General features: G+C 40.8%; 1 protein-coding gene across 5 annotated transcripts in view; it reads right to left on the reverse strand.

The window, feature by feature from the left end:
• Positions 1–27,316, reverse strand: part of LOC138761010 (serine/threonine-protein kinase PAK 5-like) — a 212,988-nt gene that overhangs the window by 22,600 nt on the left and 163,072 nt on the right. For all 5 annotated transcript variants that reach the window (XM_069932479.1, XM_069932478.1, XM_069932474.1 and 2 more), the window contains one exon: positions 4,150–4,608. In XM_069932479.1, the coding sequence (XP_069788580.1) occupies positions 4,150–4,608 (459 nt within the window). The remainder of the gene's footprint in view (positions 1–4,149; positions 4,609–27,316) is intronic.

Genomic DNA, 27,316 nt, shown 5'->3' on the forward strand with positions numbered 1-27,316 from the left:
TATTTCATAGGTGGCCAAACTTGCTTAATGTTAGAGCCAAACAATAAAGTTCAGGTGTTTGAGAGCTGCAAGAAATGACAAATTATTACATACATATTTTTACTCTTACATGCACATTTAAAAAATTTAATAAATATCAAGAAACACATGTATGTAATAATATTTATTCATGTATGTAGTTTTTAAACTGACAAGTTGTATTATTTTCAATAATCAGAGTCCACATAACCTTATATCCGTGTTATAATTGAATTTTGTGGACCAATTTTTAGGGTAAAATTTAGGGATTTGACTATTACATGCCAACCACTTTTGACCACAGTAATTAGATTTCAAATTAATTGTCAGAGTACATACACAACATTCCATACAATCCTGAGATTCTTTTTCCTGCAGGCACAGCAGAATTACCACTAACTAGTAGTGCAAAAAAAACTGTATACGGTGCATACTTGTAAACAGATAAAGAACTGTAAACAGAAAATGAATGTAAACAAACTGACTGTGCAATACAGAGAGAATAAAAATAAAATCAATAAAGTGCACAAATAAGAGTCCTTAAATGAGTCTCTGATTGAGTTTGTCATTGAGGAGTCTGATGGTGGAGGGGTAGCAGCTGTTCCTGAACCTGCTGGTGTGAGTCTTGTGGCACCTATACCTTTTTCCTGATGGCAGCAGCAAGAACAGAGCATGTGCTGGGGGGGTGTTGGTCTTTGATGATTGCTGCTACTCCCTGATTATAGCATTCCCTGTAGATGTACCCAGTAGTGCGGATGGTTTTTGACTGTGATGTCCTGATGTCCACTACCTTTTGGATGGCTTTACACTCAGGGTTATTGGAATTCCCATGATGCAGCCAGTCAGCATACTTTATACCACACCTCTGTAGAAATTTGCAAGGATTTCTGGTGTCACACCAAACCTCCGCAAACTCCTGAGGAAGTAGAGGTGATGAGATGCTTTCTTCACGATGCCATTGATATGATGGGTCCAGGAAAGATCCTCCGAGATAGTGACTCCCAAGAACTTAAATTTACTCAACCTTTCCACCTCTGATTCTCCAATGATCACCGGATTTATACCTGTGGCTTTCCTTTCCTGAAGTTAACAATCAGCTCCTTAGTTTTAGTGATGTTGAGTGCAAAGTTGTCGGTGCACTATTCGGCCAAGTTTTCAGTCTCCTGACTCATCCCCTTTCTTTAAACAACCCACTACCATGGTAATGTCGGCAAATTTGTCATGGTGTTATTGTCATACCAAGCGACACAGTCATATAATGAGTGGAACAGGAGGCTAAGAACACAGCCCTGTGGTGTTCTGGAACTGATGGAGATTGTGGATATTTTCTTACCAATCTTCACTGATTGTGGTCTGGAGGGGAGGAAATTATGATCCAATTACACAGCTCTTGGAGTTTGCTGATCAGTTTTGAGGGGATGATGGTGTTAAATGCCAAACTGTAGTTGAGAAAGAGCATCCTGATGTATGCATTTTTGATGTCCAGACGTTCTAGGTCTTTGTGTAGAGCCAGTGAGATGGCATCTACTGTAGACCTGTTTCTATGATAGGTGAACTGGAATGGATCCATGTCACTGCTCAGACACCAGCCTTTCAAAACACTTCACCATTGTTGATTTAAGTGTTACTGGTCGATAGTCATTAAGGCAGGTTACTACACTCTTCTTGGACAATGGCATGATTGATGCCTGTTTGAAACAGGTGGGTACCATGCCCTGTTGGAGTGAGATATTGAAGATATCTGTGAATACATTGGTAAATTTCTCAGCAAAGATGTTTAATACTCAGCCAGGTATTCCATCTGGGCCAGATGCTTTCCTCGGATTCACTCTCCTGAAGACGGCATGCACATCATCCTCAAATACAGAGAGTATGGGATCATCAGAGGATGTGGTGGTGCGGAGGGGTGGTTCTTCACTGTTACTGTCATCAAATCAGGTCTAGAATGCATCGAGTTCCACTGAGAGCAAAGCTTTGCCATCTGCTACTTCACTGGTATAGTGGGCGTCGAAAGAACCAAAGACTTGTTGATCCAAACCAAGGCTTTTATTAACTAAAAGACTGGAGCATATCACAAGTAGGTCGACCAGTCCAGAATGACCTGGTCTGGCAAGGAGCAATCCTTTAAGACCTGCCAGTAGGTGTGGCTACACTCTCAGCCAATCACAGTCATCCTACACTACCATCTGTACATATTCACATTGGTGATAGAATCTGTACTATCACATTCACCCCTTCTTTGAGAACTGACCCCAGGGTGGATGGAGGTTAGGGGCTGTACCGGTCAGGGAGCCTGACCATCCGGCATGACCGCCGTGGCGCCGGGATTGGGGTTGCCGGAGTCATGTCGCCAGCAGGCCTATAGGGTGCAGCCACTGCTTCGCTGAATTCCCCAACGCCGTTGTCGACAGTCTGGCCTGAGCTGGTGGAGTGGTGCTGGTCCCTCTGTTCAAACACATGACCTGGGGGAGAAGGAATAGGGGGAGGTTGGGTTAAAGGCACTGCTGCACCTGATCCAGCTTGGGCTAGGTCCCTTACCGAGACTGTGTCCTCCCGTCTGTCCGGGTACTCAATGTAGGCATAATGTGGGTTCGCATGGAGCAGAGTCACTCGGTCAACCAAGGGGTCGTTCTTAGAGTACCGGACATTGCGTCGTAAAAGGACTGGAGCAGGAACCGTGAGCCATGTATTGAGCGCTATTATGAGAAGGGGCAGTTCATGTTATTCGAGCAATTTTTTTTAAAAATTGATTCATCAAAATATACCTTCTTCTGCTATCTTCAATTAAGATCCTTTTTGAGGGATAAACAAGGCCCATCTATGATCCTGCCATTGTGTAGTGAAATGGAGGCTCTAATTCAAAAGAGGATCACACATAAATTCATCTCTGCTATGTATCTCCTGTTCCAAAATTCGGGCCCGAAATTGGGTCTCCATATTATCAAGGCAAAGATGGGAGTCAATCTTAGGAACAACAATTCATGAACGATGGTGATCCGATTTCTGTCGGGAAAGCATGATGGCAGTCATTAATGCTAGATATAGGCTGGTGCAATACAATTTCTTCCACCACCTTTAGCTTATGCTGCAAAAATTACATAAGGTAAAACCAGAAATCTCAGAATTGTGCTTTAGATGTGGCGTAGAGATAAGAACCTTTGCGTAATCAACCTGGCTATGCACCAAGGTGAGACTATTTTGGATAGAGTTAGGGACATTTTGGAAAAGATTACAGGGGTGGAATATCCACAGGATCCAGTGCTGTTCCTATTGGGGGACATTATGGACGTGAGTCTGAGATTGTCCAAGCACCAAATCAATTTGTAAAAGTAGCCTTGGTGGTGACCAGGAAGTGCATAACAATTACCTGAAAATCTGACTCCCAGTTAAGCACAGCACAATGGAACACAGAGATGCGGCGCTGTGTCACCCTGGAGAAAATTACTTATAATTTAAGAGGGAGATACAACACGTTTGTTAAAGTGTGGCAGCCATACTGGCGCTTGCAATATATTGAAATGCAAATGTAATTAACCTTCCCAAGACATTTCTCAAAAGGAAGTAGTGTACAATAGTGGCTCACACAAGTCCTGAAATGCTGAGAAGAAGATGATAATTTGGAGACCTGGCCAGCATCTCCCCCTTTTTTTTCCTTTCTCTCATGTAATTTTATTGTCACTTTTAGAAATTGATATATTTGCCTTTGAGAATGTTGGAGTGGGAGGGAGAGTGAAATATGAGGGGGGAGGAAGGGAGGGGAATTTAAAAAAAGACTCGATAATGAATGATCTGTAAAAGGGGAGGATTGATCCCCTATAATGTTTGTAAAGTATGAGTCTGTAAAATTATAAATAAAATTTACAAAAAAAAAGCATCAATGGATATGTGGAAATGATGATTGGGAATTTATTCTATCCAGTAAACACCAACTACCTCTGTAACACACCTGAATTTTTGTATGCTAGGAACAGCTGGAATACATTGTTTAACTTATTCACCATGATACACAAAAAGTGCAGAGTTGATCAGAAAAATTGTTAGATGTGTTGACAGAAAATTAGGGTAAGTAAATTGGATATTATTTTACATCAAAGACATTTTAACTTATGAATAAGAGTTATTTTTTCTAACCTCATTGAAGAGCAGTTCCCGCCTCTGCTGTTTTCTGAGATCCATTTTCTTCACTGCCACTTGTTTTCCAGTGTGCTTCTCGGTTACAATGCAAACGATGCCAGTGGAGCCCTCTCCAATCTTGATGAAATTTTCGAAATACTCACGTGGATCACCAGCATTAACTACGAGTTGCAGGGCAGCTCTGAACTGCTCATGGGATACACGTGTGGGCTGTTGATGAATTGAAGAACTCCAACTTGGATACTGGTAAGCACCTTGGTTAACATACTGAAAATTCGACTGAGATGATGTGTTGAGGTACTGAGATGTTTTGGAATATGATTGCGGAAAATAATGGCTAGATGTTGCATAGATGGGATTAGCTGGATGCTGAGGTAGCTTTGATGGGCCTCGAGGATAGGTGTCTGATCCAGGCATATAAGGACTTACACTCCTTTGTGTTTTTTCATAATCCACCTATAATGCAAAAGAAACTAACAGATAATCCAATTATACTCATGCTTTGCTTTCTGTAAACCTAATAATCTTTACCAAAATTATATAACTTCTTTATGACAAAATGTATGCAGGTTCAGACAAAGTCCTTAGGCACAGCCTCATGCTGCACCACAATTGCATGTAATTCAACCACTGATTTAATTAATCAATCATTTTCACCAGTGGTACTCGTAGGTGATGGACAGAACATAAAAACACAACACTGCTATCAATTGCCAGCACCACAATTGATTGTCTTCAAGATCCATGTTCATTAAATGCACATTTATCTGAATTTAGCAGTGTAATCAAGGACCCAACTGAACTGTGAAATTGAATCTTGGTGTGGAACATCATTCCCCTAGTTTACGCTAAGACTGCAGAAAAGAAACACTGCAGCATCAATTTTTCACTGCTGGTGTTAAATTGGAGAGAACCGAGTCTTCAATGCTTTATATTGCATTGTAACCGGGAACTAATTTAGAAAAAATTCACTGGGAAGTTTGATTTTTGAAGGAAAAACACACTTTTTTTTTAAAGAAACCTTCCTCCAATCTTATCAGAAACTTTTTTTTAAAAGGGGGTATTTATCAAGAAAATATTTTTATTTGTAAACAGCAAAAAGGCATATTTCTAGTTATTCCACACTTGTCCCTCATTTGAGGGACAATAATTCTTCAATAAGTCTAACTCCTTTATTGGACCACAATTTCAAAAATTTGTTATCTCACAAAAAAAGTATCAAACTGTCTGAAACAAAGGGGTATAAGGTAATATACCTCCTTTAGTTTCAATTTACCCATCTACCTTACCCCAGATATCTATTAAATGCTTCCGTAGAAGTGTGTCTTTAATTCCTGTCACCTATCTTGTATTCCATTTGTAGATAAAGGCTGCAGCTGACTTTTCTCCAATCTTCCCCAGTTCTATATTAATCCATGCCAGTATAGTCTATCGTTCAAAAAAAAGCACACTAAATTGCACTTGAGCTGCTCTATAATAACTGTGGAAATATGGAAGTTGTAATCCCCCCAATTCATATTTCCATGTTCATTTCTGCAGCAATAATCTAGACATTTTACCTTTCCATAAAAATTTCTGAACCCATTTATTGAATTCCTTAAAATATTTCTGAGGTATTGAGATAGGTAATGTCTGGAAGAGATATTGAATTCTTGGAAAAATGTTCATTTTTATACAACGAACAGTCCCTATTAAAGTAATAGGGAACATCATCCACTTTTTCAAATCTTCTTCATCTTTATGAAGCAAAGGTAAAAAAAAAATCAATTTATACAAATTCTTCAAATTATCATCTGTTCTGATCCCCAAATATTTGATCCCACTTTTCAGCCATTTCAACTGGGTGTTTCATTGACATGGCATGTAGTTGCCTTTTGTAAATGGCATAACTTCACTTTTATCCCAATTTATTTTATAACCTGAGACTTGTCCATATTCTTCTAACCAGAGATGTAGTTGCCTTGAGGAAGATTTAGGTTCAGTCAAATAAATCAATATATCATCTGCAAATAAACTGATCTTAAGTTCATAACCAATTCTGAATCCCTTAATAGATGCATCTTGCCTAATTATCTCTGCGAGAGGTTCAATTGCTAATACAAATAATGCTGGTGACAAAGGACATCCTTGTCTGCTAGACCTCTATAAATTAAACAGTGCTGAAATTTGTCCGTTAGTTACTACCTTAGCCTTTGGGCTAATATACAATGCTTTAATCTAGTTAATATAATTCCTCGAGGCCCAAATTTTTCCAGTACCTTAAAGAGAAAGTTTAATTACAAGCTAACAAAAGCTTTTTCTGCATCCAGTGCAACGCTCTTTTAGTATTTTCAAATGAAAATATTTTTAAGAGACAAGTTAGGATCAGAGAGATTGTTACCCCCATGCAGTGAAGTGGAAACTTTTATTAGATGAGGGACACTACAGAAATTTACCTCTGCAACATATTACAAAGAGCAACTTGTAAACCTGGACTTTATAAATCTAAACAGAAATGGGAACAGGATTTGGTTATTACAACAGTTGAACAAACATGGACGGATTAGTCCAGAAACTGTATGTCTAATACAATCAATGTACAATATAGATTTGCAGATGATGCCGCTTTAGTTGCCCATTCAGAGCCAGCTCTTCAGCGCTTGACGTCCTGCTTTGCGGAAACTGCCAAAATGTTTGGCCTGGAAGTCAGCCTGAAGAAAACTGAGGTCCTCCATCAGCCAGCTCCCCACCATGACTACCATCCCCCCCACATCTCCATCGGGCACACAAAACTCAAAACGGTCAACCAGTTTACCTATCTCGGCTGCACCATTTCATCAGATGCAAGGATCGACAATGAGATAGACAACAGACTCGCCAAGGCAAATAGCGCCTTTGGAAGACTACACAAAAGAGTCTGGAAAAACAACCAACTGAAAAACCTCACAAAGATAAGCGTATACAGAGCCGTTGTCATACCCACACTCCTGTTCGGCTCCGAATCATGGGTCCTCTACCGGCACCACCTACGGCTCCTAGAACGCTTCCACCAGCGTTGTCTCCGCTCCATCCTCAACATCTATTGGAGCGCTCACACCCCTAACGTCGAGGTACTCGAGATGGCAGAGGTCGACAGCATCGAGTCCACGCTGCTGAAGATCCAGCTGCGCTGGATGGGTCACGTCTCCAGAATGGAGGACCATCGCCTTCCCAAGATCGTATTATATGGCGAGCTCTCCACTGGCCACCGTGACAGAGGTGCACCAAAGAAAAGGTACAAGGACTGCCTAAAGAAATCTCTTGGTGGCTGCCACATTGACCACCGCCAGTGGGCTGATAACGCCTCAAACCGTGCATCTTGGCGCCTCACAGTTTGGCGGGCAGCAGCCTCCTTTGAAGAAGACCGCAGAGCCTACCTCACTGACAAAAGGCAAAGGAGGAAAAACCCAACACCCAACCCCAACCAACCAATTTTCCCTTGCAACCGCTGCAATCGTGTCTGCCTGTCCCGCATCGGACTGGTCAGCCACAAACGAGCCTGCAGCTGACGTGGACTTTTTACCCCCTCCATAAATCTTCGTCCGCGAAGCCAAGCCAAAGAAGACAATATAGATTAGTACAGTATGTACTAATGCATACCTTATGAATCAATATATATCACGCCATATAAGTTGCATAAAATTGGATTTATCAAATAAGGGTTTTAGATGCGGTATAGAAGGTGTAAAGGGTGGGGCCAGTACAGCGCGCACTGCACTCCACCTAAAAGCTCCTTTGCGCAGGCCCAAGGACAGGTCCACGTCCTCCCCCACCACGTCCTCCCCCTCCACGTCCTCCCCCTCCACGTCCTCCCCCTCCACGTCCTCCCCCTCCACGTCCTCCCCCTCCACGTCCTCCTCCTCCACGTCCTCCCCCTCCACGTCCTCCCCCTCCACATCCTCCCCCTCCACGTCCTCCCCCTCAAAAGATGCTCACAAACTCAAGCTAGCATGCTGGAAATCAGAACCATGCTAGACAAGGCTGACAGCCACCGACCTGAACGTCGGTCTGCCCTCATTGCACATGAACTCCTCAGACTTGACATCGACATAGCAATTCTCAGTGAAGTCCGCCTGGCAGATGTAGGCAGCCTCCAAGAACGCGGCGTGGGCTACACACTCTACTAGTCTGGCAAGCCTGTGGATGAACGATGCCTATCTGGTGTAGGCTTCATGGTCAAGAACTCCATTGCCTCCAAACTCGAAAACCTCCCGACAGGCCACTCGGACCGGATCATGTCCATGCGACTCCCCCTTCAAAACAAGCGTCGCATCACCCTCATCAGTGTCTATGCTCCAACCCTCCAGGCGGAACCAGCAGAAAAGGACAAGTTCTACACTGACCTGCGCAACCTCATTCAACGCACCCCTACAGCCGACAAGGTTGTCAACCTTGGCGACTTCAACGCTCGCGTCAGCAAAGACTCAGAAACCTGGCCAGGAATCCTGGGCAAGCATGGTGTCGACAAGTGCAACGACAATGGGCGCCTCCTGTTGGAGCTCTGCGCAGAACAGCGGCTTGTCATTACAAACACCCCTTTTCAGCAGAGGGACAGCCTGAAGACTACCTGGATGCATCCTCGATCCAAACACTGGCACCTCCTGGACTACGTCCTGGTGCGAGAAAGAGACAAACGAGATGTGCTCCACACCAGGGTCATGCCCAGAGCGGAATGCCACACTGACCACCGGCTGGTTCGCTGCAAGCTCAACCTTCACTTCAAGCCAAAGCCCAGGAACAGTAAAGCCCCCAGAAAGAGGTTCAATGTTGGAAACCTGCAGTCAGACGAAGTGAGAGGAAACTTCCAGGCAAACCTCAAAGCAAAGCTCGACGATGCAATCCGCCTCACGGACTCGTCCCCTGAAACCCTCTGGGATCAGCTGAAGACTACCATACTGCAATCCACTGAAGAGGTACTGGGCTTCTCCTCCAGGAAAAACAAGGACTGGTTCGACGATAACAGCCAGGAAATCCAGGAGCTGCTGGCAAAGAAGCGAGCTGCCCATCAGGCTCACCTTACAAAGCCATCCTGTCCAGAGAAGAAACAAGCCTTCCGTTGCGCATGCAGCCATCTTCAGCGCAAACTCTGGGAGATCCAAAATGAGTGGTGGACTAGCCTCGCCAAGCGAACCCAGCTCAGCGCGGACATTGGCGACTTCAGGGGTTTCTACGAGGCTCTAAAGGCTGTGTACGACCCCTCACCCCAAGTCCAAAGCCCGCTGCGCAGCTCAGACGGCAAAGTCCTCCTCAGCGACAAGATCTCCATCCTCAACCGATGGTCAGAAGACTTCCAATCTCTTTTCAGTGCCAACCGCTCAGTCCAAGATTCCGCCCTGCTCCAGCTCCCTCAACAGCCCCTAAGGCTAGAGCTGGATGAGGTCCTCACCCGGGATGAGACATATAAGGCAAATGAACAACTGAAAAGTGGCAAAGCAGCAGGTATGGATGGAATCCCCCCCAAAGGTCTGGAAGGCTGGCGGCAAAACTCTGCATGCCAAACTGCATGAGTTTTTCAAGCTTTGTTGGGACCAAGGAAAACTGCCTCAGGACCTTCGTGATGCCATCATCATCACCCTGTACAAAAACAAAGGCGAGAAATCAGACTGCTCAAACTACAGGGGAATCACGCTGCTCTCCATTGCAGGCAAAATCTTCGCTAGGATTCTCCTAAATAGAATAATACCTAGTGTTGCCGAGAATATTCTCCCAGAATCACAGTGCGGCTTTCGCGCAAACAGAGGAACTACCGACATGGTCTTTGCCCTCAGACAGGTCCAAGAAAAGTGCAGAGAACAAAACAAAGGACTCTACATCACCTTTGTTGACCTCACCAAAGCCTTCGACACCGTGAGCAGGAAAGTGCTTTGGCAAATACTAGAGCGCATCGGATGCCCCCCAAAGTTCCTCAACATGGTTATCCAACTGCACGAAAACCAACAACGTCGGGTCAGATACAGCAATGAGCTCTCTGAACCCTTCTCCATTAGCAATGGCGTGAAGCAAGGCTGTGTTCTCGCACCAACCCTCTTTTCAATCTTCTTCAGCATGATGCTGAACCAAGCCATGAAAGACCTCAACAATGAAGACGCTGTTTACATCCGGTACCGCACGGATGGCAGTCTCTTCAATCTGAGGCGCCTGCAAGCTCACACCAAGACACAAGAGAAACTTGTCCGTGAACTACTCTTTGCAGACGATGCCGCTTTAGTTGCCCATTCAGAGCCAGCTCTTCAGCGCTTGACGTCCTGTTTTGCGGAAACTGCCAAAATATTTGGCCTGGAAGTCAGCCTGAAGAAAACGGAGGTCCTCCATCAGCCTGCTCCCCACCACGACTACCAGCCCCCCCACATCTCCATCGGGCACACAAAACTCAAAACGATCAACCAGTTTACCTATCTCGGCTGCACCATTTCATCAGATGCAAGGATCGACAACGAGATAGACACCAGACTCGCCAAGGCAAATAGCGCCTTTGGAAGACTACACAAAAGAGTCTGGAAAAACAACCAACTGAAAAACCTCACAAAGATAAGCGTATACAGAGCCGTTGTCATACCCACATTCCTGTTTGGCTCCGAATCATGGGTCCTCTACCGGCATCACCTACGGCTCCTAGAACGCTTCCACCAGTGTTGTCTCCGCTCCATCCTCAACATTCATTGGAGCGCCTTCATCCCTAACATCGAAGTACTCGAGATGGCAGAGGCCGACAGCATCGAGTCCACTCTGTTGAAGATCCAGCTGCGCTGGGTGGGTCACATCTCCAGAATGGAGGACCATCGCCTTCCCAAGATCGTGTTATATGGCAAGCTCTCCACTGGCCACCGTGACAGAGGTGCACCAAAGAAACTGCCTAAAGAAATCTCTTGTTGCCTGCCACATTGGCAACCGCCAGTGGACTGATATCGCCTCAAACCGTACATCTTGGTGCCTCACAGTTCGGCGGGCAGTAACCTCCTTTGAAGAAGACCGCAGAGCCCACCTCACTGACAAAAGACAAAGGAGGAAAAACCCAACACCAAACCCCAACCAACCAATTTTCCCCTGCAACCGTGTCTGCCTATCCCGCATCGGACTTGTCAGCCACAAACGAGCCTGCAGCTGACGTGGACATTTACCCCCTCCATAAATCTTCTTCCGCGAAGCCAAGCCAAAGAGAAGAGAGAAGGTAGTTTTTTGCACTCTACATGGATGTTGGGTGAAAGTAGGGGAATCATTAGAACAAATTACCGGTGTTTCATACCCACAAAATCCTGATCTATTTTTATCAGGGAATGTGGAAAGGGCAAACCCTAAACTGAAACTTTCATTAAATCAAAGAAAGTTTGTGAAAATAGCATTGGCAGTGGCAAGAAAGGGTATTGCAGGTACTTGGAAGTCAGACCCATGTCTAGGTGTCAACAGATTACATACAGAAATTTAAAAGTCTATCCCATTTAAAAAAAAAATTTAAATTATAATTTGAGGATTAAGTATAATACATATTTACAAATATGGAAGATAGGTAATTGTGGTTTAATTTTAATTTCCTACGACCTCACCCGTTAATGCAAATACTTGTCTGTCAGTTAAAGTCCTTGAACACCATGGCCTATCCTAGTACAAACCAGTAGCTTTTCTAATTTCTTTATTTCTTTCTTCTTTCTTTAATATGTAACTATATAATATGAAAATGTATAAATAATGATTGATTTTGTTTTAGGTGATTGGGGTTAAGGAGGGTTTTACTTTTATGGGGAAGGAGTATATTTCCTTTTGTAGTTAGGACTAATCTGTACTAATATGGTGGATGTATACAAATGATTATATAACGATGAAAATTCTAAAATAAAAGTACTCAAAGAAAATACCCCATAACTCTAACCTGTAACATTACTGAGATACTCCTGTGTAAGTTGAGACAACAAACAAGACACCATCAATCAGCACCCATTTTTTTGCATTTCAAGACTACATCTCTGCTTCTGTTGTATCCAAACTCTTGCCCCAAAATTTTACAATCTGTGCCTTCGAATCTTATTCTTCTTTGTGCTTATATACCTCCATCTGATTGAGTGTTGTGGGACTGGAAATTTTCAACAAGTCCTCATCAAAATGACAGGTCCAGGGTTTGAGGTGTATGCTCATTAAGTATCAAGTTTTTAATTTTAAGTTTTTTCATCCCATTATATCCAATACGGTGAGAAAGCTTCAACTGTGAGCAGTCCAACATATCAACTCTAACATTCATTCTGCTGTACAAAATAGAGCACAATTACAGAATATAGTTCTCTTTCTTTCTCTTTGGCGTGGCTTCGCGGACGAAGATTTATGGAGGGGGTAAAAAGTCCACGTCAGCTGCAGGCTCGTTTGTGGCTGACAAGTCCGATGCGGGACAGGCAGACACGATTGCAGCGGTTGCAGGGGAAAATTGGTTGGTTGGGGTTGGGTGTTGGGTTTTTCCTCCTTTGCCTTTTGTCAGTGAGGTAGGCTCTGCGGTCTTCTTCAAAGGAGGTTGCTGCCCGCCAAACTGTGAGGCGCCAAGATGCACGGTTTGAGGCATTATCAGCCCACTGGCGGTGGTCAATGTGGCAGGCACCAAGAGATTTCTTTAGGCAGTCCTTGTACCTTTTCTTTGGTGCACCTCTGTCACGGTGGCCAGTGGAGAGCTCGCCATATAACACGATCTTGGGAAGGCGATCGTCCTCCATTCTGGAGACGTGACCCATCCAGCGCAGCTGGATCTTCAGCAGCGTGGACTCGATGCTGTCGACCTCTGCCATCTCGAGTACTTTGACGTTAGGGATGTAAGCGCTCCAATGGATGTTGAGGATGGAGCGGAGACAACGCTGGTGGAAGCGTTCTAGGAGCCGTAGGTGGTGCCGGTAGAGGACCCATGATTCGGAGCTGAACAGGAGTGTGGGTATCACAACGGCTCTGTATACGCTTATCTTTGTGAGGTTTTTCAGTTGGTTGTTTTTCCAGACTCTTTTGTGTAGTCTTCCAAAGGCGCTATTTGCCTTGGCGAGTCTGTTGTCTATCTCATTGTCGATCCTTGCATCTGATGAAATGGTGCAGCCGAGATAGGTAAACTGGTTGACCGTTTTGAGTTTTGTGTGCCCGATGGAGATGTGGGGGGGGCTGGTAATCATGGTGGGGAGCTGGCTGATGGAGGACCTCAGTTTTCTTCAGGCTGACTTCCAGGCCAAACATTTTGGCAGTTTCCGCAAAGTAGGACGTCAAGCGCTGAAGAGCTGGCTCTGAATGGGCAACTAAAGCGGCATCGTCTGCAAAGAGTAGTTCACGGACAAGTTTCTCTTGTGTCTTGGTAGTGCAAAGCAAGGAGAGCATTACAACATTGTTGTGCGGTTCATTCAGAAGCCTGAAGAAACTGTCTTTATGCCTGTTGGTGTGCAATTTCACCCTCCAGAGCAATGGTTTTCAAACTGATCCCCTAAACTCACATTCCACCTTAGGTAATTCCAATGCCTTAAGTGGTCTGTGATTAGTAAAGGATTGCTTAAGATGGAATGTGAGTAGTACAATAGAAATGATCTTCCCACTGAGGCAGCTCCAAGAGGAGCATGTTGAGCAGCAGAAAAGTCTCTATGTCACATTTGTTGATCTAACCAAAGCATTTGACACTGTTGGTAGAAATGGCCTGTGGAAGTTCTTACAAAAATTCGGTTGCTCCTCACGCCTAACCAACATCATCCGTCAGTTCCACAAACGTACAGAAGGCCGCATCAATATGTGTGATGAGTTGTCAGACTCATTTTCCATCAGCAATTATGTAAAACAGGGTTGTGTTTTGGCTCTTACTCTGTTTGGACTATTCTTCACTGCTGTTCTTCAGGGCACCACATCAGACCTGAAGTTAGGGGTCTTCCTACAAACGAGGGCTGATGGTGGGCTCCTCGACCTCACAAAACTGAGAGCAAAATCAAAAGTCAGGGACATTGTGGTGCACTAGCTATAGTTTGCTGATGACTGTGCGATGGTTGCCCACTCTCTCAAATACTTACAGGAGATCACCAGTCTTTTTGCCAGTGCTGCGAAGAGCTACGGATTGACAATCAGCCTGAAAAAGATGGAAGTTTTGTACCAACTGGCCCCTGGCTCCAGCTACAAAGAACCAACTGTCCTCATTGATGACACATCTCAATGCTGTCTACAAGTTTTGCTACCTGGACAACACAATAACATCCTCAGCTGCTCTAGATGTAGAGACTGAGTCAAGAATCATAAAGGCCTGCTTTGCCTTTAGTCAGCTGAAAGATCGGGTTTGGTCACAAAACATCAGGTTGGCCACCAAGTTGGTCATATCAGCCTTACTATAGGGATGTGAAACGTGGTCCCCATATCAGAGTCACTTACGTCAGCTTGACCAACTGCAGTAGCATCACCTACGTTCTTTGATGAAGATCACCTGGTGAGACAAGGTCTCCTTTCTCAAGCCGGAATGGTAGCAGTTTCAACCTTGGTGATGTCAGCCCAGCTGTCAGAATGCCTGACGGAAGACTGCCCAAAGACATCTTGTACGGCCAACTGCCCAGTGGTACTCGAAAACAAGGAGGCCAGCAACTGCAGTACAAGGATGTTCTGTACAGGAGCCTCAAGAAAGCTCATGTCAACATGAGAGAATCTGGCTCAAGTTTGTTCACACTGAAGGGACACCATCAAAAAAGGTGTGGACGCTGCTGAGAACAAGCTCAAAGAGGCAACAGAGGAAAGGCACAGGAAGTTCCACAACAGAGCTTCTGCCCCCTGCTGCCCCTCCAGGCCTCACCTGCCAAGTACGTAGCAAGCAGGGCCTGTCAAGGATCAGCCTGTACAGCCACTCCAGGACATGCAGATCAAACCCCACAAACTGACTGAAAGGAACCATCATCATCCTATGGGATGGATAGCCAGGAGATGTGAGTGGAAAGAAAAAGTTTGAAAACTGCTGTTTTAATCGTAACTAATTGACTCATTATGTGAACAGTTTAATAACGCCAAAGGAAATGGGCCAATGACAATTTTTCTCAAACAAAATATTTCAGTAACAATTGGGTCCAAAGCAGTTATTCTCAACTTTCCCTTCCCACTCACACACCACCTTAAGCAATCCCTTACTAACCACAGATCATTTATAGCATAGGGATTGCTTAAGGTGGAACGTGAGTCTAGCGGACAGTTTGAAAACCACTGCTCTAGAGTATTCGCACAAAAGGGAGGAAGGAAAATATAATATAATTAATCAAATTTAATGAATGGCTTCCAAAATTCCATTATGTACAGAACAAAATATCTGGGTGCCCTGTCTTTTCAATGCCTAAATTGCATTGTGATACACAATTATTAACCAAGAAACATCCAAGGTCAGGAAAAAGATAACTGGCAAGCTGCTTTTCTAAACATTTGTGCACTTGTCTTCACTGTAGCATTCGTACGGAAGAGCAAACAGCTTGGAATGGCAGGAGTGAGAGTAAACCTTAAGATAGACAATTACCAGATAACTTTTACTAAATTCTATTCCTGCCTTTGAGTCTCAATCCTAAATCATCTAAATGTAATTTAGTTTCTTAATCATTATTGCTTACAAGCGTATAGTTTGTGTCAGTTTTCAATCTGAAAGAAAATATTCAAGATTAACATTAACTCGCAGACCTGCGCAGAAATTAAAGGTTGGTTATATGTTGCACTAATTTAGCACAATTCCTCACATTCTGAAATTTCAATGTTAAAACTGTTGTTTGGCTACTGTGAAAAGCAGGTGATGACCATTCTCAACTAGAAAGGAGTTATTTAATTTCTTTTACATACATAGATACCAAATATTGTGGAAACTGGGAACAGGCTAGATTCCAATATTGCCTGGGATGTGTTGCATAAACTGAATTAAGACTGAGCCAAGATGGGGACGTTACGTGATGCCACGAGGAGCAGCATGCACCCTAACAACTCCCGCGGAATTAATTTTAAAAAGTGCATATTAAGAAAAATTTTCTCTATAAAAACTATTTTAAAGTTAATATAAGGTGATTAACAGAAGAAAGAAGATGTCACCTAAGAAAGAAAAGACGTCCAAATTAATACCTACTAACAAAAGGGAAGAGGAGAAGAAGAAAGAAGTTGGGCCTACCTTAAAAATGAAGCAGGTTGCTGAAGTTCTCTCTGGATCCACCGGCGAGGACCCTGGCAAGAGCCCTTCCTCCAGAGCCTTTTTGGTGGTGACCCATAAAGATGGTATCGGGGGTAAAACTAAAATTTCATCACGCATGTACGGTACAGAAGGAAAAAAGTTGGAAAAAAATGCTAGGTCTCATAAAGAGGCAGTCCAGTGTTTCAACATTTGATCAAGAAGGAGATACATCTCCAATGGAAGGGCTTCAGAAGAATATGAGAGTGAAGAATAAATGTCAAGTTCAGAAGAGGAGCAGTCAAGAGGCAAGAAAAAGATTTTTTAAAAGGAAATGAATAAGACTGAAACAAAAATAGATGAACTTCAAATAAAAATTAATTTGTCTTTGGAAAATCATTTTAAATTGTTGTCTGAAGAACTGAAGCAAATTAAAACAGATTTGAGTGAAAGGTGATAAATAACATCTCACAGAGAGTTTTTAAGTTGGAAAGTGAGATTCAAGACGTTCGAGAAGAGGTGCAACGCGTGGAAGAGAGATCTAATATATCTGAAAACACGATGACTAGATTGATTTCGATGAATGAAAAACTGTTGGAAAAAGTTGATATTCTGGAAAATTATAGAAGAAACAATGTTAAAATAGTGGGATTGTATGAAGGTAAAGAAGATGTGATTTGTTTTTGTCAAGAATGAATAACAAAGATATTTGGAAAGGAACATTTTGAAGACAAGATTTTAATTGAGAGAGCTCAGAGCTCTGGTTAGATTTTGAACTACCAGGATAGAGAGAAGCTTCTATGTTTGGAGATGAGAAGAGCTAAAGAATATGATCCTTTGAACTATGAAGGGGATAAGATTTTTTTTAAAATCCAGACTTAAGTGAAGTTCTATTAAAGGAGAGAATTTAATCCAATAAGTCTTATATGATAAAGGTTATAGATTTGCCTTGCAAAATCCAGCTACTTTAAAAATATTTTTAACAGGTCAACAGAATGTTTTTTCTTCTCTTTGATGGATGAAGTATTTTTATATTGGATGGAATTGTTGGTTAGATTAAAAGATTTTGCCCCAGCGGGGGTTGGGGGATGTGTTATGTTGATTTCTGGTGGCTACATGTGTTTTCATGCCTTGGCCATGACCTGCAAATGGAGGGAGGTAGTGCTAGTTCTTCTAGCACTCGGGGAAGGATTTCTGTTTTTTTTTAAATAATTAAATATTTTGTATTTAGTTCGAATAATCTTAATGTTTTTTGATTGCAGATGATGACGTTCAGGACCAAATTATTTTGTGGAAATTCTTCCTGGATAGGAGTAATGAAAAGGGAATTTTATAAATTTTATAAATAAGGAAAATGAATAAAGTAATTAACCTTGAGTTTTAATATTAATGGGATTAACAGGTAAATTAAAAGAAAGAAAATTTTATCTTGTATCAAGAAATTGGGAGTAAAAATTGTTTTTCTACAAGAGACTAATTTAACTGAAAAAGAATACTTAAAATTTAAAAAAATTGGGTAGATCAAGTAGTTTTTCTTCATTTACTTCCAAGGCCAGAGTAATGGCAATTTTATTTAAGAAAAATCTGTCAGTTAAGGTTCAAAATGTGACTATGGACCTGGCAGGTAGATATATAATGGTAAATTGTCAAATATTTTCTGAGGAATTGACTTTGTTAAATATATATGCACCAAACATAGATGATGAAAAATTTATGCAAGATACTTTTTTTTAATTTGGTGGATGTTCACGGAAATATTTTACTAGGACATGATTTCAATTTTTGTTAAGATACTTTATTAGATAGATCATCAAGAACAATAGTCAAATCTAAGGCAGCTAAAACTTTGTTATATTTAATGAAGGATTTAAATTTAATTGATATATGGAGAAGGAAACATCCAGAGAGAGAGAGAGAGAGAGAGAGAGAGAGAGATTATTCTTTTTATTCTAATAGATTTGATACATATTCTAGAATTGATTTTTTTTGCTTTCGGCTCAAAATAAGTCAAGAGTTCTGAACTTTAAGTACACGGCAAGAATAATATCTGACCATTTTCCATTGTTGATTGAACTGGAATTTACTGAAAACCGGCACTCAGTGGAGATTAAACTCTATTGTTGAAAAGGGAAGATTTTTGTACCTTTGTAAGACAACATATGGAATTGTTTTGTGATACAAATTTACATTCAACAGAAGGTAATTTTATTATTTAGGATGCATTAAAAGCTTATTTACGAGGATAAATTATAAGTTATACTTCAAAAATTAAAAAGGAGTATATGAAAGGTAGATAAATTAGAAAAAAAAGTACTGGAAAAATAAATTCAAAAATCATTATAAGAGGATAAATATAGATGTTTAATTAACAAGAAACTACAATATAATGCAATATTGACTTATAGAACAGAGAAAATGATATTACGATCTAAACAGAAATATTATGAATTAAGAGAAAGATCTCAGAAAGTTTTAGCTTGGCAATTAAAAGCAGAACAGATGTCTAGAATGATTAATGCAACACAAAAAAATAATAATAAAGTGACATTTAAACCACAAGAAATAAATTAAACTTTTAAGGAATTTTATGAAAAATTATATACATCTGAATCATTACAGGATGAAATTGTTATAGATGATTATTTGTCACAAATAACATTACCCAGACTAACTGAGATAGGTAAAGATGATTCAGATAGACCTTTTACTGAGCAAGAGGTTTATGAAGCATTTAATTGTTTACAAAATAATAAAACTCCTGCAGAAAATGGATTTCCAGTTGAATTTTATAAGGAATTTAAAGATTTAATAATTCCTCTATTTATGACGATAATAGAACAAGCTTTTAGATTGCATATTCTTCCAGAAACTTTTCAACAGTGATAATTACAGTTATTCCTAAAAGAAAGACAGAGAACCATTAAAACCAGCTCCTTATAGACCTATTTCATTGTTAAATATAAAGGTACTAGCAAATAAAATTAATGATCAGCTTCTTGAATTAATAAATATGGATCAAGCAGGTTTTGTTAAAAATAAACAAACCTGAAAATGTAGTAAGGTTATTAAGCATAATTCATTGAGCACAAAATAAAAAGGATTTAAGTGTAGTGGTACCATTGGATGCAGAAAAAGCTTTTGATAGGTTAGAATGGGATTTTCTATTTAAAGTTTTAAATAAGTTTGGTTTTGAATCTAATTTTGTAAATTGAATTAGAGCTCTTTATAAAAATCCTAAGGTTAAAGTAGTAACCAATAGACAGATATCTCAATTATTTAATTTGACTAGATAAAGCATGCCCCTTATCTCCTGATTTGTTTGCTTTGGTTATTGAACCTCTTGCACAAAGGATTTGTATAGATCAGCAATTGAAAGGGTTTGTACTAAATCATCGAACATAAGATTAGTTTATTTGCAGATGATGTGTTAGTATATTTAACTCAACCATGATTATTATTATTACTTAGACTTTGTAAACAGTTGATAGAATATGGAAGAGTTTCAGGATATAAAATAAATTGGGATGAAAGTGAGATAATGGAATTAGTACAGGGTGATTTTCACAATGTCAAAAAGATATTCAATTTAAGTGGATGGATAGGACTAAATACTTAGGTATACATACAGATAATAATTTGAGAAACTTATACAAATTAAATTATATACCATTATTTAAGAAAATAAATGAATATTTTTCAAAGTGGGTAAATTTACCTAAAACTTTAATTGGAAGAGTTAATTGTATTAAAATGAATATTTTTTCTGAGAATTCAATATTTATTTCAGACTTTACCCATCACTATAACTCAATTTTTTTCACGATTTAAAATAAATAAGTTAGGAAATTTCTTTGGAAAGGGAAAATGGCAAGAATATCATGAGAAAAACTAACATGGAAATATGAATTAGGAGGATTACCACTTCCTAATTTTAAGAATTATTATAAAGCAGAACAACTAAGATTTCTTGTTTCTTTATTTGAGGAGGTTAAACAGTCATGAGTGGAAATTGAATTTTATAAGATTGGAGAAACTATACCTGAAAGAATTCATTTACAAATAGAAACCAAGGTTAACTAAGATTTCTTGTTTCTTTATTTGAGGAGGTTAAACAGTCATGAGTGGAAATTGAATTTTATAAGATTGGAGAAACTATACCTGAAAGAATTCATTTACAAATAGAAACCAAGGTTAATGAGTACTGACAGAGATGGTCCATTATTAAAGCATTTGATTAATGTTTGGAATAAAATCAAATTAGAAAATGATGGAAATCTTTTGTTGTTAAAAATGCCATTGATTAATCCTCTTAATTTTTTCAAGAGATAATCCTTTTTTGAATGGAATAATAAAGGAATTTCTAAAATAGGAGATTGTTATGAAAATGGTAGATTGATGTTATTTGATCAATTAAAAACTAAATATGATATTTCATGTAATACATGTTTTTGTTATTTTCAATTAAGAGCTTATTTAAGAGAGAAACTAGGATTGGATATGGTTTTAAAATATCCTACAAATTTAGAACCGTTAATTGTTGATAGAATGGTTAATATATTACAAGAAAAAAAACTTAAATTAGGTTTAAATCAAAAGAAAGATAGGAACAAGATTTAAATATACCAAGAGATCAATAAATTTGGCATGATTTATGTAAATTTATGTCTAATACAATTAATGTAAGATATAAATTACTTCATTATAATTTTTTTACATCAGTTACATATTATGCCTCAGAAATTGAATAGATGGAAATCAAATATATCAGATCAATGTTTTAGATGTGGAGAAGATATTGGAACCTTTATTCATTCTACATGGTCTTGTTGAAAAGTTTAACCTTTTTGGATTTCCATTAGAAAGTTTGTTGATGGGAAATTTTGAGAATTTAACTCCTAAATAATCTCTATCAGATTTTCATTTGAAATTTGTTAAATTAGCTTTGGTGATAGCAAGGAAAAGTATTGCTCTTACTTGGAAATCAGATGTTTTATTGATATTAGGAAGATGGCATACAGAGATTCAAAGTTGTATTCCATTAGAAAACATTACATATAATCTGAGGGGTAAATATTCTGTATCTTTTCAGATTTGGAGCCCGTATGCTCGAACAATGGGATTAAAATTATAAATAGTTCCTTCGAGTCCTCCAGACCAGTGAAGACTTCCCTTAAAATGAGTAACTTTTTTTTAAAAATGTATTTTTAAATCTTTGAGCATCTTCTGAAGCAATCCAATTCAATATATAACTATATTAACATTATTTTAGTAATTCGTTTTTTTTAGTAGGGGTTAGGGTGGGTGGTGGGAATTAGATGTTTTTTTTTCTTTGGTATTTTTTAAATTTCTTTTCCTTTTTTCTATATAAATCAACAATGTGATTTATGATTTTACTAATTGTTATAAATGTCTTGATTTTAAATAATTTTTTTTTTAAAAAGAGAGCCAAGATAAAACAATGAAGTGGAACAATTTGAAAATTTGTAAATAGTATAATATAAATGAGGATAAATGTATTTATCCTCATCATCTTGTACTATATACAATTTAAACTCAGGTTTTACAACATAATGGTTAGTCCTCCTCCCAATCAACTGTAACTTACAAATTTCCAAAAAAACTAAACAAATTCATATTTGCTCTTTTTCTGACAATGAAAAAGAAAAGTAAACAATCAAAGTTACCTTTCCATTTTATCTGAGTGCAACATGATAGGAACCTTATTGAAATGAGGTGTATTACTTGATAAGAAAGTGAATTAAAAATATATATTCAATATGTAATATATTCATCCATGTACTTACAAATAAAAAAATATAAAATAAGGTAATTGATCCATTTCTAGCAAGAAAACAAAAAAAATATGGATATGCCAGAGCTGTCACCATCAAGTCTAAAATGGGATTACCCTGTTACAACAGAATTCTAGCTGTTTCAAACAATTGCAATATTCATTGTGCACATTTTGTGTCTGGATAGGAGAAATGTGGCCTCTGATTCGACTTCACCATATCACTGTTAATTTTCCGTGACACATTCCTGACAGAGATTCACTTCTTGTAATGAAACACTGAAGTCTTCATTCATTGTGATTGTAGTGAAACACAGAAATGCTGGAGGAACACAGCAGATCTCGCACCATTCATAGGAGGTAAAGCTATATAAGTGAGTCTGAGCCCTATGGACACCAAGAGAACTGCTGAGTTTCTACAGCATTTCTTGTTTTCACCATTTCTAAATTAAGTCTGCCTTCAAGATTAGAACAACAGTTCAGATTATGTTCTGACATGGAACCTTCCACAAAAGCACAGAAAGATGAAACAATTTCTTGCAACAGAGTATACTTCTAAAATCACTGGCTTTCTTTTCCTACCCAAACATTCACATTAAAGGAGCAGAATACCTTTTGAAACAGGGCCAAATACCTAAATTGATGGATGCGTTATACGGCAGAACATATTCAAGTGAAAAATCATTCTTGGAAATCAACACCAGGTTAAACAAAAATAGACATCAGCATAACAAAACAGTGTTGTACGACTTAAGGAAAAGATATTCCCTTGTGCACTCATTCCTCCCACCAATATTCCCTTGTGCACTCATCCCTCCCCACCATTCACTCTTTCGGACACTCACCCCTCCCCATCAATCACTCCCTCGGCACTCACCCTTCCCCATCAATCACCCCCTCATGAACCCATCTCTCCCCACCAATTATTCCCTCGTTCCTTCATCTCTCCCCACCAATCTCCCCCCAGCACCTTCTCCTGTGGCCGCAGGAGGTGCAACACTTGCACCGAAATCTCCTTCCTCACCACAGTCCGGGGCCTCAAACAGGCCTTTCAAGTAAAGCAACATTTCACTTGTGTATCTGCAGGACTTATCGTTGCATCCAGTACTCTCTTTGTGACCTTTTATACATCAGAGAGACAGCGCAGGTTGGGAGATCGCTCCGCTGAGTACCTTCGCTCCATTTCCATCCGTGACAGAGACCTCCCAGAAGCCAACCATTTCAGTTCTGTGTCACATTCCCACACTGACATGTCTGTCCATGGCCTTATGTACTATCTCACGAAGACCATCTGCAAATTGGAGGAACACCACCTAATTTTCCATCTAGGCATTCTCCAACCAGATGCCATTAACATAGACTTTTTGAGTTTCTTCTAACCTGCTCTCCTCTTTCCCCTCCCTCCTTCCCTTCCCCATTCCAGTTCACCTCCTTTTCTTCCCCCTCTCTTCACCTAGGCATCCCTCCTCCCCTTGACCTCTGCTGTCCCCCCTCCCTTCTCCACCTATCACTTCCTGCCTTTGCGACCACACCTCTCCTCCTTACTCTTTTGTTTGGATGCCTGTCGACATTCTTCCATACCTTGATGAAGGACTCAAGCCCGAAACATCAGTTATGTATTTTTACCTTTGCTATATAAAGGACTCTGACCTGCAGAGTTTTTCTGACTTTGTTTGTTTTTACTTAAGAAAATATACTTCAGTCACTATCAAGTAGTGCCACCATGAGGTGTTGAATGGAATCTTGTTGAAAGCTGAATCTGCCACAGATAAGCATCCAACACACGAACGGAAATAGTTACTTGTAACAGAGTGTAAATGACTGTAACTTGCATGAATGAATCTATCTGGTAAGTTCCATTGTATATGTAATATCTTTACCCTATTTTCCTCTATATGGTTCCTTTGAGAAATCAAAATACAGTTTGAGTGGAAATATGCATTAATCTACACATACAACGACAGTTCAGCATTCAACATCATCAACTCCTCAAAAGTGATCAGGAAACCCCAAGACCTGAGCCTCAATAACTCACTGTATAATTTGATCCTGAATTTCCTCACCTCCAGACCACAATCAGTTGTTAAGAACAGTTCCTCCACAATCTCCATCAGTACCTAAGCACCACAGAGTTGCATTCTTAGCCTTGCTCTACTCACTTTACACTTATGACTCTGTGGCTCGTACAATAACACCATCTACAAATTTGCTGATAATACCACACCAGTGGGTTGTATAAAAGGGGTGATCAACATTCAAGAGGGAGATTGAAAACTAGTGTACTAACAACAATCTTGCACTTAATGTCACCAAAACCAAGAAGTTGATTGTGGACTTTAGATAGGGAAAGCAAGAGGTGTATGATCCAGTGATCATTGGGAAATCATGGGTGGAGAGGGTGAGTAAATTTAAATTCCTGGGAGTCGCTATCTCAGAGGAATTTTCCTGGACCCAACACAGGAGTATCATAGTGAAGAAAGCATATTCTCTGCCTCTACTTTCTCAGGAGCTTGTGGAGGTTTGATATGGCATTCAAAACACTGACAAACTTCTACAGGGTTGAACTCTCCTATCCAATCCAGAATGCAAAGCAAGGGTACGCAGAGAAGATCCACAGACAACTGTGCAACACCACACACATGTGGAAAGTGATCAAGACTATTATGGATCACGTCAACCTTGCAAATTAAGGACTACTGACACCTCCCTTCTGGACGAACTGAACACCTTTCATGCACGGATTGGTGAAAACAGGAATGATGCCAAAGAAAGCTCCATGTCCACCTGATGAATTGGCCCCTGCATAGCTGCTGCCGAGATGAAGGAGAGCCCTATCCAAGATGAACCCACACGAAGCGGCGGGACCAGATAACATACCTGGTCAGGTACTGAAGTACTGCGCACACCAATTGATAGAGGTCTTCACAGTCATTTTCAACACCTCACTGCAGCAGTCCATCATTCCCACAAGGTTTAAGACAGCCACCATCATCTTTGTACCCAAGAAGGCAAAAACAATAGGCCTCAATGGCTACCGCTCTGTGGCACTGACCTCCACCATTATGAAATGCTTCAAATGTCTGGTGATGGAACGCATCAAAGCACTCCTCCCAGAGATGCTGGATCCATTTCAATTTGCCTATAGAAGAAACAGTTCCACAGATGATGTTATAGCCTGTCGTTTCACTCCATCCTAATCAACCTGGAGAATGAAGCCTCGTATGCCAGGCTGGTGTTCATTGACCAGCTCGGTGTTTAATAAGATGCCCGAGAGGCTGATGGAGAAGCTGCCTCAATGGGACTCAACAGCCCTCTCTGTAACTGGATCCTGGACTTCCGAATGAAAAGACCACAGTCTGTCTGGGTTGGTAGCAGAATATCAAGCATTCTCACACTGAGCATTGGTGCACCTCAGGGCTATGTGCTCAGCCTGCTCCTGTTCACATTACTGACATATGACTGCATCACCAGATCCAGATCCAACAGTGTCATCGAGTTTGCAGATGACAGTACAGTAGTTGGCCTCATCAGCAACAACGATGAATCGCATTACAGAGAAAAGGTGGAAAATGGTGCAAGAGTAACAACTTGAGTCTCAATGTGGACAAGATGAAGGAGACGATTGTGGACTTCAGAAGGACCAAGAACAACCACTCTCCATTACACATCAACAACTCTGTAGGAGAGAGTGGAGAGCACCAAGTTCCTTGGAGTTCACTTAACTAGTGATCTATCATGGACACTCTACATCTCCTCACTTGTCGGGAAGGCACAACAGCGAATGCACTTCCTGAGAAGACTGAAGTCTACCTTCAACAGGAGCTGTATCAAGAGCATCCTGGCTGGCTGCATCGCAGCGTGGTACAGGTTGCTGCAGAGACATGGATCAGAGGTCAATCCATAGGACAATAAGAATGGCAGAGAGGATCTGGAGTCTCCTCCCCACCATTGATGTGATCTACCAGGATGGTTGTCTGACAAAGGGTGCGCAAAATCACTGAAGACCCCTTCCACCCTGCACACAGCAACTTTCAGCTGCTCCCGTCAGGGAAGAGATATAGGAGTGTCAGAGCCAGCAGCACCAGCTTCTTCCGACAGGCAGTGAGAATACTGATCAAACAAAGGAACAGCTCACACTAAACAACTGAGACTCTCATTTGTACAAACAATATTTATTTATTTATATAGATATAATCTTGTCCTGCATATTGAACCAGTCAATAACTCACAAAACAGGAGTTATGCAAATAACATAGGCTAGTCCCAATCAGAGCTCAGAGCTGTAGACAGGAACACATATGCAAGCAGGGGGCTTCTTCCCCCTAGTCAGCCTATAGCGCTACTCCTCCATATCAGCTAGCAGTGAGCAACTACATACATACAAGCATGCTATACCAAGGAACACCACACTCACCCTCCCTTTAAAAAAAAATGAAAGCCAGCCGTGACAGACTGGTAAAATAATGGGATTAAATGCTAAATTAAGAGAACATAAGTGGAGTATGAGTAGTTACAATTACAGATTCAATCTGTCCGGCGGCTTGATGTGATGTCTGGACCTTCTCAGCTGTTCTGGTGGTGAGATTTGAGTTGGAGACTCTTGTGGTGGTGATACTCGAGCTGGAGAAGCTCTAATGGTTGGTGTCATAGGGGATGGTGGAAGTCATGGGATCGTGGATGGATGTTCGGCACTGTTATTTGTAGGTGTAAGGTTAGATTCTTGTGGAAGAATATGGATATGGCAGGGTGAAGAGCCCGTTAGTGGGGTTGACATGGCCACAAGAGTTAGGCGGTTGGGTACCCTCCGGTATGTGTAGTTGGGATGGGAGTTTGAGGTGGTGGAGATTGGGGAGGAGGTGGAGACTCAGGTGCTCCAGCTGGTGTGAAGTATCGGACAAACACGGTATCCTCCCTCCAGCCTGGAAAAATGACAAAGGCATAATGTGGGTTAGCATGAAGGCATTGAACTCGTTCGACTAATGGATCTGATTTGTGGGTTCTGACATGAGTAGCATGGTTCCAGGGGTCGTGAGCCAGCCAAGCATAGTCATTCCAGTAGTCAATTTCCTTAGGAAAGAGAACATACGTTCGTGAGGTGTCACATTGGTGGCTATGCAAAGGAGGGAGCGGATGGAATGTAACATGGTGGGGAGAAGTTCTTGCCAGCAGGAGACAGGGAGACGTTTAGTTTTGAGAGTAAGGTGTAAGGCCTTCCAGATTGTGGCATTCTTTTTCTCTATTTGTCCGTTACC

Source organism: Narcine bancroftii, chromosome 4, assembly GCF_036971445.1.
Source record: "Narcine bancroftii isolate sNarBan1 chromosome 4, sNarBan1.hap1, whole genome shotgun sequence".
In the NCBI taxonomy this organism is placed as follows: Eukaryota; Metazoa; Chordata; class Chondrichthyes; order Torpediniformes; family Narcinidae; genus Narcine; species Narcine bancroftii.